An 11,793-nucleotide genomic window follows, 5' to 3' on the forward strand; every position below is an offset into this window, starting at 1 on the left:
CCCCGCGGCCACTCAGAACTTAAACTAGCAATTGGTTCTGAACACGGAGTGCAACAACCTCCATTTCCAATGTATCCAAGCGCTATACCGTTGCCTGCAGCGATGCATTCGCCTGCTCCACGACTGGGAGTCGCTTCGACAGAGAGCGGTAGTCTTCAAGGCGAGGCAGCCGGCGCACGATGTGCTTTAAATCGTCAAGAGTGTCCGCACAGATCGGAAGTGTCGCTCCCACACGCACGCTCACTTCTTTGTGGCTCAACTGTAGGTTATACAGTGAGAAAAATTTTCGGTGCCGTTGCACCCATCGCTCAAAGAGCGCTTCGCCAGGGGCGAGCACTACAGGTATTGTCCGCATTGCGGGTACACGAGAGCCACCTCGTTAACACTCAGACGAGTGCAATACGCTTCCAACAAGTCTCTTGTGGAACCAAGAATCGAGCACGAAGAGCCTTCCGTTTGGCAAGCCCATCTTCCGTTCTGGCCGGGGGCCCGATGATGTGGACGCGTAACGATCGAGTTACAGCGTCCTTCGCTTCCAAAGTGGGATCCGCAGGGTGGAAGCCATATTCCATACGAGAGATAATGACCGACCGTGGATGGACGAGCTTCAGAGCCGCCTTATGGGCAGCTTCAAGCTGCCGCCCCTGTTCCCCGTCGAGGTCGTTAGTGATTACACCACATCCCTCAGTTGACGAGAAGTCAGGAAACAGACTTGGGGTCCGCAAGGCGCGAGCAGGGCTCGTATCACGCTGCTGGTGCAGCTCGCCTTCCTCGTCATCCCATACGGGAAAAGGGGTGTCAGACTCGTAGTCGACCGACCCTACATCCTCAGCGAGGTCGTTCGTCACTGATAGCGCATGCGGAGCGCGACGCTTATGCTCACTGAGCCTAAGATATACATCCCTCGGTGCTGCGGACGCACTGTCCGACGTTGCACCGAGTACGCGAGACTAAGTTGGGCTCTGCCCGTGCTCGCCGTCAGAACAGCGAGACTTGGAGATTTTGGTGTCATTAACGCAGGGCTCATTGAACACGGAAGTCGTTTCGATAAGTTGCAGTGTCTAGCGAACGCGCGAGCCTCGTTGAGGCAATACCTGTAAATGTTCTCAATCTTATCGGGGGAGGGTGAAACGGGATTACACGAACCCTGATAACAGGGGTGTGTGTCACACAAAATGTGCATGTTGTGACCACACCCAAACACGAATACGGTACGAAGCTAGGTAGCCAGTAGTTATGCATGTATTTAGATTTTATTATATATATTTTATATATTCAGTAAAATCTAAACTATTAAAAATTAGGATAAAAAAATAAAAATCAGTTTTGGAACTCAAACCGAAGAGTCAATCAGCCTTGGAAAGGCAATAATCACTCTTGGAGTAAGCGATTCGCGATCCGCTGATTCATACTTGGTTGTTGTAAAGAACGAAAGGTCGGCGACCCAAAGTACGTATTCTCAAACGCTAAGCTACGGCAGACCCGCTGCACAAGGCAAATAAACTCCTCCATTCAAAATAAAAACTTCATTTCTTTGTTTTATTTGCGGCAAAGCTGCCTATATCTAAATCTGTAGGTTTTCTTGAGTAAATGATACAGCCTAATTAACATGCATAACTACTGGCAGTCCAGCCACGTAGTGGCTTCTTGTTACGGTGTGTCCACACTATTGTGTGGTCCCACCATCTTGTGTGACTTATTCTTTATACCAGGGTACGTGTAACCCCGTTGCAAGTGTTCACCTTCCCTAAATTTTTATAATTTGGTAATTGTGTGCTTTGCACAGTTGCCGCATCAGTGAGTGTTGTTGCCTCGGCTGCAACGAGGCTGGTACACATCATGCACAGAAGTTGTGTGAGCAATCAGAGTCCGTATTGGCTGGTGCACAAAGAATCGTGGAGAAAACGTTTATCGGGTGCCGAGCCACGAGGCTCCCAAATCGCTCTCATACTTGCTTAAATACAATCAAAAGTGAACTTCTTAGCATTTATGCTTGCTAGTCTATTATATATATATCATTACTTTAATATGATATGATATGCCTTTATATAACACGTTACGTGAGCAGCCCACATATCCCAAACTTGTAAGCTCACCATGTTTCTATCAGATTTTCACCCTTGTCCGATTGACAACAGTATATTCTTAACGTCTACCATAGGAGACTACAGGCCTCGCTTCTCTTCTTCAGTGAAATGAGAACTCGTTTGAGCCCCAGACAAACGTTTTTCTCTAATACAGCACAATTTATTGAAAGCTAGATGTGCGCCTGCACCGATGTTTTCCTCCAGCCAAAGACAAATTGTGCACACTTTATGCACCATCGCTGCGTCACCAGCTCTTCTCACAATATTTGTTTAACTACATGGGCACAAAAAAGTCACAACACCATTAGAAAGAAACTGTTTGGTGAGGAAGGCGACGTAGGCTCTGATTGAATTTGTAAGTGATTTAACAAGTCCCAATACGATACCCGAGTCATTACCATTCACCAGAGTTTTGAAGGCCAAGGATCTCTGCACATTCTACCAAAACTTAGTGAAAGGTGCGTACACAGCTTAAATCGAGTGGTGCCAAGTATGTTCACGACAGTGTCAAGCTCACTACAAACGAGCTAAACCTGGTTGTGCGAGCCAAGCTTGCTCGTTTGTATTGCAAAAGTTACGGTGACGTTTAACGAGGTCGCTTCCGACTAGTCATGAATATGTATTTAATTTACTCGATCTGTGTGTGTACATCCGGTTTAATCGAAAAGCAGAACGTAAAATGAGAGCTTCATTATGGAGCAGTTTTCGTCATCGTGGATCTCAACTCCTATGTGGTGCTGAATCAGCAGCGGTTAATACAATCAGTGTCCGCAATGAACTCTACTCCTGGGATTATGGTGAAGAGGCAGTTTTAAAACATGCATGACTCAATACAAGCAGTTGATAAAGAAGGAGAACTGCCATGCTAATTTTGCGGCTCAACAAGTCAGCATCAATCAAACGGACGCATGACTAGAACGTCTTTTAAACTTGACTCGCAAAGAACCAAGCGTGACGTCAACGTACTCGTTCTCACCTCTTGTTGTGCTTAAAGTAGCCAGACTTTGCTCTTGATCATGCTAATAGAGCTATCAACCGAGTAACTTGCCTAAAGCAAGGATGACCTTTCAATCGGTTGAAAACGACGCGCTGCCCTGCGCGATACTTTCTTTTGCCATGAGATGGTAAGAAAAGTGTGTGCGTAGTTGTGAGTGTGATCCACACAGGATATTTCTGTCGAATATATGAGACTCAAGGGCTGGTACGCTATCTGAATGAGAATAACATTTTTACTTTTCCGGGTACGACTTTCTCCCTGTGGGCACGATTTGTCTGGCATTTAAGTGGTTTTTGTCTAAGTTGTCAAGTTTGGCAGTATTAGAATGACCATCACTTGGCAAATTGACTTTCTCCAAGAGTATCGATATACGTCAGGTGCAGTAATGTGTCGTTTATCAAACATAATTTTTTAATTGCGTCATAGAGCCGATTAGCTCGAGTTACTCCCAGCGGCGCGAGGGGATCACTTCTAGAGCAAAAGGTGGGCCTGCCACCGAAATGATTGCGATGATGCTTTGTTTACAACCGAAAGCTTAGCACCCAAGGGATAAATACGAACCGGGATTTAGAATGCACACAAAAAACATTGCATGCGTGAGCATTCCCTTTTTTGAGTATAGTTCAGTATCCTCAATTTATGACCGTAAGGAGTGTAATGCACCAAGAACCGGGCTTTGCCTTTATAGCTGCAGTAAGTGTCGATTTACAGCCCTAAATAAAACCTTCTCACTCTCACTCAAAGAAAATGTGGAACTCACAACTTTCAGTTTAGCATCACGATGCCAAACCATTTCAGCGAGTCACCTTAACTTATGAGTTAGTGCAAGCATTGACATCAGCAGCATGACTAACATTCTGTTTTATAAATGCCGTTTGACTAGCGCGAAATTACGTGTAAAGTAAGCAACTCAACTGGTGCTGGTCTTTCATTTCCATACGTCCTTCTCTGGTTGTGCGGTGTGAAAATCCATCAATACTGTCAATTAAATGCGACAGATTTAGTGCACGAGTTTGGACAATATTCGAACCAAGTAAGATATCAGGTTTGCTTCTGACCATCGACGCACCCAGACACTACATTGAGATCAAATATATTAGGCAGCAGAGCAATGTGACACGTTGCTATTCAGTCGCCAAGCGCTTGACTGATTGGTAACAGGTGCAATAAAAACGAGAATCTGATAGCCCAACCGCATCAAAGGCGCCTACAAGTTGACGACCGAAAGGACCAAAAGCCACCTCTTTAACTTCTGCTATGTGCCGATTTCAATAGTACCTTCGCAAAAAGATAACACAGGACTGTACTGCACTCACCACAACCAGACTGTACGATTGTCTTGGTGGTTGGAGGCCGTTATGCAGCATCGGACGCACGGATCACAAAGTTTATCACAATACGACTATGGACAAATATATTGTTAATGTAGGTCTGTGCAAGCATGGTGCATCCAAAACAGCTGCCTGGTCATAAGGCGGTGCGTTCGATGGTCCTTTCTTTGTATTGTATAGGAGTTACACGTACCTTTGTAAGAAAGGGCGGATCTTACATATAGTGCGGCCATACATAGGTGTGTATAACTCAAGTTAGTGTACTCATACAGAGGTGTCGCTACGCCGTAACAAGAAGCCACCATGGCAGGATTGCCAGTAGTAATGCATACTACTATATTAATTAGGTTTTGCTATATGAGCTAAGTATTACTATATTTATCAGGAAAACCTAGGGTTTTGGTTTTTTTTTATTGACGGCTTTGCCACAAATCAAACAATTAAATACAGTTTCGATTTTGAACACAAGTGTCTTTTGCCTTGCCTAAGGTTGTAGTACTTGGTGATAGCGGATTGCGTCCGCTACATTCGTACTGGTTCTTGGAAAGAACGGAAGGTCGGTGACCTTTGCTTAGCTCCCTCTACGCAAAGACTCCCGGAGAGGGTGACGTTATCACCTTCATAAATGTTATTCGAGCGAGTGCGGCTCGCACCGAGACATTCTGAGGAAGCGATGGATGTCGCATCAAATGCGGGGTGGGACTTCCGTTCTGCAAAATCAGTCAGGAATCTAGAAATGATGCCTCTGTGAGCGCGCTAGAGGCGATGGACCTCAGCTATGCTAAAGATGAACTAGTTTTTAGCTGCTAAGCAGCTCCGCGGTAGTCGCAGATATCTCGTCAGCGGTAGTACTGAACCTCGGGTGCCTCAGCAGCATGAACGAATCATCAACCACTGAAAAGGCTGTCGTTGAAGGTAACACAGTCATTCATAGTGGTGCTTTCACGTCGACAATCTAAATCATGAGCTGGATGAGATTGGGATCGTAATTGACCTACAAATAAGACTGCCTGCTCGTCATAGTCTTAAAACACCCTTGGCATGCCCTTTGTAAATAAGCTGTCTGCTCGTTGGCTACATACATAATGGACGAGTTCACGCGGATGTCAGAGATGTAATTTTTTGACTCGTGAGTTCATGGTCACTCGTTCGTTAGCTTCCAATAAATAGATAACCAATTGGTAAGACATGGCGTGTATTATCATCGCAAAGTGAATGTAAATTTTCCTAATTGAACGTAAGATATGGATATCAGGATGATATCCTTCCGAAAAGAATGTTATCAAAATTATAAAGTTGTTCCCATGATGTGGTTTTACTATTATTACTTAAGAGGAACAACGGTTCAAGTTGCTGTAGAGCCAATTGTGCATGGGTTTCAGCATATCAAATCACTTCATAAACAAGTACAAACAAATGTATCATTGCAGAACTTTAATTAGTGCACCGAGAGATGAGAAATATTTAGCTGCATTACAACTCGCATGCATCGCCCGCTACTTTCCAACAGAACCCAGCACTGGATACAATGTCACGTCTCTATCGGCGCCTTCTTTTCGCCAAAACTATAGAAATAGGCAAACGCCACTTGATACTAGATTCAAGAGGGGAATTCCCTCGCTATCAAGGGCGCGTCAGATCTGATCCTGCAATTATCCAGAAAGGTCTTCCTTCTTGGCAATAATCTGCTCGGTTCCGCAAGCCTTCAAAACGGTCACCACAAGCTGCTTGCCGTCGTCAAAGTCCGCGCGAATTTCGTCAGCAAAAGTGTCAGGAAAGGTAGGCAGCTTGATGTCCTCACGAGTATCACCAGAGTCGTCCATAAGCGAGCAAAAATCATCGTCCGTAATGTCAAGCAACGTGTACTCAGCACGCGACACGAATGGTACCGACGTAGTGTGCGTGGAAGGAACAATATCCTCGTACTTCTTGTTGGTAAATATGTCAAGAGCCGTAAAGTTGCATTTTGCGTGGCCATGCTTACCCGTCTTGGACGTGGACACGTTCACGACCTTGCATGGGTGGCCCTTGATCATGATAAAGCCACCCTTACGGATCTGACCAGCTTCGCAAGGGTATGTCTCTGACGCCCCAGCATCGGTCGAGTGAAATGTGAAATCATGCTCCTCTTCAGCCATTGTAAGAATTGATATCGAGCTGCAAATGATTTACGCACACGATTAGTCAATCTGATGGATAATTAATATCTAATATAGGAAAGCTGCGTGCAATTTTATGATGTGTCTGCATAAAAAAGTATTGCGGCTATTCCTGCTGCATTTGCACAGCGAGAAAACGCTACACATTGCATCAGAATGGCGCTCGTACCTTGAGAAGGGGGGAAGCTTAACTGGATTCCAAACTGAGTGTGCTTTCGTAGCCAATTATCCTGCTAAATTTATTGGTACTGCCACACAAACCACAAAGCGCGCTTAGGTTTTGTTAAGTGCGCTGTAGATAATAAATTTTAGTGGTAACTCTTGGTTTAAAAACAGCTAGTGTCGCGGTCAACGTCATGCGGCATTGAAAGTCACCAAATGGTTTTAATGGTTTTACATTTGGCATCTTTAAGTGTCACCAGCAATCATCTCTTTCTTCCTTTCTCCGTTGCACTCGAGATCCAACATGGTGCTAACGATCACATATTTGTAGACAGTAGCCAGTCGGTGACATGATGACAGCGACTTGGTGACGTAGAGTGTATTTGAGTCAGATATTTTCTCTCCTCGCTAGAGAACAATGGCAGAACCCCACATGAAGACAGCGGGCGTTGCCCAATACATTCGCCATCAGGATGACGTACCAGCCAATGCCATCGCTCCTACGGAAGCCGTTGTGGCTGAGTTTAAGCAGCTTAAGATGCGACGCAAGTACCGTTACATTTTGTTTCGAATTGAAGCCGACAAGGTAGTTGTAGACGCGACGGCTCCATCTTCGGCTACGTTCTTAGACTTTTGCGCTGCGCTACCGGACTCAGACTGTCGCTATGCAGTGTATGATCACGAATTTCTCACAGCTGATGGCCGTAAGTCTAGCAAGCTTTATTTCTTAACGTGGATCCCGCAAAACTCTCATCCAGGCTTCAAGATGGCGTACACACACGCCAAGAGCGCTATCCAGAGTGTATGCGAAGGATGCTTTGAAGTCAGTGCAGTCATTAAGAAGGAGATTGCAGTAGGCATGAATATTTCGGATGGGAATGCTTCCGATTCGGACAGCGAGTTTGAGGACGATTAAGTCAAAGACACTTTTGTGTGGGTCAAATGACGATTAATTGAACATGAAGCAATTGTAGAAGTGAGTGATCTGCAACTGTTGCATAGTGATTACTTAGAAGACGTGGCTTTAAGGTGTTGGCGCTGTTTGTTACGCATTGCTAGCATTTGCTTCTTTAAAGCCCGTTCTGCTTCTAGATTCATGCGCTTGCGTTCCTTCTCTCGATGTTCCTGGGCTTCATGCTCAGCACGTTTGCGCTTTTCATTGCGTGCCTTCTCCACAGCACGTGTATGCTTAATATACACAAACCGCGTGTATTCATGAGTGAGCATGCGCAAGACTGCAACACCAGGTCCACTTCGGTGGACAAGAAAATCATGTGCAGTCTCTAATTTATTCAGAGCATACGCATCGTATGGCTGGACGAGACGTATCGCTTCGTTAAATAGGGCCTGCATGGCAGGTGTCACTAGCGAACTTTCTTTTAATATCGACGAGCGTGTGCTCGACGTAGGGGTCATGACAGGCTTAAGCGCTTCTTCAGCTTCCGGTTCATTTACAAAATCGCTTTTACTCTCCAGTTTCACAGGAAGAAGTGTTGCTGTTGCATCGGCTGTCGCTGAGCCCCTGTGTGCTGCTGTTTCAGGAGCTGTCAATGTTGCCTCAGTCTCAGCATTAACTGTTGATTGGATCGTGTCATTGACAGCTGAAGGCGCAGCAACAACATCGGTTGCAGAGCCACTTATGGCTGGTTTGCTCGCTGATACCACGTCTACTGCTGTGGAAGCTACTGTCGATGCTGTCGAGTCAGAGCCCGTGCGTGCTGGGATACCAGCTTGGCGAATAATGTTAGCTACACAAGCAAGCCACCTTATCGTGCGCTGAACATTGATTCGCTCCATTTTAGGAGGAGTTAGTACCGGTTGAGATGAAGAGTAGCTGCCATAGAGTTTTCCATCATTCGGTCTTGGTGGTTTGCGAGATGATGTTGATCCAGTGCCGTACGAATAGCCATGCTGACCTTTGGGGTTGATATAGCAGCCATTCTGCATGAACTTGCTCTCCTTTTTGTCAAACTCCAAATGCTTTGCTTCTTTGCGAGATGAAATAAGACCACGGGTATCAACCAAAGCACCACAGACGCCGCAAATGACATCATCGGTTATGCTAGGGAGACCCTTTGGCAACGTTATCTCTTTTCGGACACCATTTTGGACAACTGTTACCGCGCTTCGCTTCTTCTTGGTACTACTATTTCCCGCCACTGATGTCGATCGCTCGCGATCTCGGCCAGAAATCTGGCGTTTGGTGCATCTCCAATGCTGAACATGGGGAATGTCACCTTCAGAGCAATAAAACAGGTGCTGTCGCTCGTGGAAAGGGTCTAAGCACACGTCACAAGTGTATTGCTGACTTAATGGGCCAGGGTATTTCGCCACGTACCTCGGAGGATCGAAAGTCCGTTGCAAGCGTCGAAACAGCTTCTTATCATCAACTAAGTTTTTTGCAGGGGTCGGTGGCAGTCCGTAAACCTTTTCGAGTTGAGGCACGTGACTTAGAAAAAATTGAACCACTTGAAGATGTTTTACATTATAATTTGGCGGATCGCTCTTGCTGGTGCGCAGACTTTTGTGACAGTATCCAACCATCAATGCTGACAGATCACGCAGGATTGTTCCAGCACTAGTGTAATCCTGCAAATGCTTCGCTATTGTAGCAAATCGACGCATATCGTCACGGCCAACAAGTAACCGAACGGGGCGCGTAACTAGCTTCGCTAGTAAATCACCAATGTCTTCGGTGCAAGTGCGATGACGCTCACAGTACGCATGGAATTGCAACATGGGGCCAGTTCGAAGCTCGACATGACCATTGCCTTTATGTGCGCACATTGCGTGGAAGAACTGCCCGCAATGTACTCGTCGACATTGAATCCGGACACCACTATTGGAGTGACAGAAACAGCATTTCTCTGGAGACACGGGATCTCGCATATCGTTAATGTCAGGTACTGCCTCCTCAAGCTCTTCCACAAATGTCGTTTTTGTATCGTCAAAACCTCCATTCTCAATAGCCACATTTCCTTTCTTTAAGGACTCCGTTGATATTTCCTTTGCAGATTCCTTCCTGGGCGATTTCTTCACACGTTCGATCTTGCTTTCCTTGACAATATGCGCGGCTAGTCGGCGTGGATCCCAGTTAATGCAAAGCACATGGCCATAATCTTCCGGTTCTGCTGCCTCTTTGTCGAATTGCTTGATTTGCTTCCAGAATTCGTCATCATTATCTTTTTCTACCAATTTGATTGCATGATCACCACCTGATATCCCACAGTAAACGCACTTAATCACTCGTGGGTCCACTCCACGCCGACAAGCATCACAATTCCAGTGTAGGCTCACGTTCGGCAAGCTACTTTTTATCGTCTTCTCACCTCGAGGCAATGCGTCAGCGTAGCATTTCGTATGAATAGCGAGCTTGCAACTCCCACACACGCGCAATTTGTCCCCAAGCGAAGAACTATGATTGAGTTTACACTCCGAGCACCGTACATATTGATCAACGATCCCGCTTTCCTCCATCTTTACTGACTTTAAGGCATCTGACGGGTTGATCGGCGCGGCGAGTTGGGCGTCAGCTGCCGTGTCTTGATCACGCCGCAATCTCTCGTCCTCTACATTCTGCATTTTAACATCGGTTGCGAGATTAAACTTTGAAGTGCTCGTTACTTCTTCCAAAGAATCTATTGCTGCTAATGCTGTTCCTAGAGCGGCAGTTAGCGCATGAGCTGACCCCGTCTTCTTCGACGACATATGCAACTTGTGTCTTGTGTAAATATCAGCACAAAAGTAAAACGACATAAATTAAGCACTTGTAACATTGAGAAATTCACTTGAAAAGTGACATTTCATAATTCACTTTTCAAGGTAATTCGGAGACTCTCAGAATGTGCTACAAGACATACTTTTAGTAAGATTATGATATCGAACAAATGTGCGAAATTCACATTGCACCTTCGTGAAATTGTGAACATCGGAGTATTGGCTTTTATGATGATGACGGATCGTTGTGAAGAGAGGTCCGGAGTACATGTGCGCTGCGAGCCGACTGCCAAGTAGTCAAATCACTAGATGTATATTTAAGAACGACACCCCTTTTTAGGAGTCGTGTAAGCCATGTCAACCACGTGCTGTAGGGTTTTATTCATTACACTCTAACCCCGCTCTACCCGGCCCGGGGATTGGACCCTGGACCTCCCGGTTCTAAAGTGAACAGCATACCACTGCACCACAGGATCGGTGTAGTCACAAGAGTATAAGATATGGTAAAGCGTTTAGATAGCACTACTTTAATCGAATCAATCATATATAAATCACTGCTGAAATAGCTACAGTCACCAAGTGACTCTCAGTTCCGTTTCTGGGCTGAGCGTACAAACCCAACCTCTGTGCATTGATTAACGCGAACTATTTGGGTCGAAACTATCTCTTTGCAACGTGCAAGTAAATCGCTCTTGTTTGCATTGTAGTGAATCCCACGGCAAGTCGTGAGATGTCTGTATCCTGCGCGAGGATGGAACATGAATTGTTCAAATACCTTTCCTCGGAACAAGTAGACACGCTTGGCAAGCGATGATGACGGTAACTGGTAGTAGGCCAGATGCGGTAATCTCTCACCTGGAAGCATCCACCGTCAGTGACAATAAGCTGGTGAGGCACTTCAAGTTGGGCCGCAACCGAGCGCCGGTGAGATAGTAGATGCCAACTACCGTCAGGGCGTTTTTTTCAGGGTCCGATTGGGACTGTACAAATTATTTTCTTTAAACGAGGAAAGTGATGATGGCGATGAATTTGGCCATGCTTCAGACGAAGCAACAATGCGTCGCGCTTATGCTCTCCAAGCTAGAAGGTCGCGTGTGAGAATGAACTCTACAGGAGGAGATTTGAAGCTAAAGATTTCGCGGGTATTCGCATCACCTTCTCGGAAGTATAAGGTGCATTTGAAGTTCGTGTACGAGGGCAAACTCTAATCAACTATGTCCAGAAGCTCTGATCTTTTATTGCCGCAACAGCGTCTGGCCCTCTACCGAAGGCAGTAACGGATATCAACCACGCAAAGTTGTCTAAACGGGTACGGCTCGCGAACCGTCTACAGCAACTTT

At 45.8% G+C, this 11,793-nt stretch overlaps 3 protein-coding genes across 3 annotated transcripts; 1 reads left to right on the forward strand and 2 right to left on the reverse strand.

Annotated features, from left to right (window-relative positions):
* Positions 1-6,067: 6,067 nt before the first annotated feature.
* Positions 6,068-7,042, reverse strand: PHALS_01312 (translation elongation factor if5a; the record flags this gene model as incomplete). The annotated part of the gene is made up of 3 exons (XM_024715685.1): positions 6,068-6,572; positions 6,744-6,777; positions 6,994-7,042. 3 exons carry the CDS (start codon positions 7,040-7,042, stop codon positions 6,068-6,070), a joined length of 588 nt encoding a protein of 195 aa, XP_024581358.1.
* Positions 7,043-7,154: 112 nt separating this feature from the next.
* On the forward strand, positions 7,155-7,652 carry PHALS_01313 (actin depolymerizing factor; the record flags this gene model as incomplete). The annotated part of the gene is made up of 1 exon (XM_024715686.1): positions 7,155-7,652. One exon carries the CDS (start codon positions 7,155-7,157, stop codon positions 7,650-7,652), a length of 498 nt encoding a protein of 165 aa, XP_024581359.1.
* Positions 7,653-7,741: 89 nt separating this feature from the next.
* On the reverse strand, positions 7,742-10,444 carry PHALS_01314 (Zinc finger, RING/FYVE/PHD-type; the record flags this gene model as incomplete). The annotated part of the gene is made up of 1 exon (XM_024715687.1): positions 7,742-10,444. One exon carries the CDS (start codon positions 10,442-10,444, stop codon positions 7,742-7,744), a length of 2,703 nt encoding a protein of 900 aa, XP_024581360.1.
* Positions 10,445-11,793: the final 1,349 nt, after the last annotated feature.

Source organism: Plasmopara halstedii (assembly GCF_900000015.1).
Source record: "Plasmopara halstedii genome assembly, contig: Scaffold_1343, whole genome shotgun sequence".
Lineage (NCBI taxonomy): Eukaryota > Oomycota > Peronosporomycetes > Peronosporales > Peronosporaceae > Plasmopara > Plasmopara halstedii.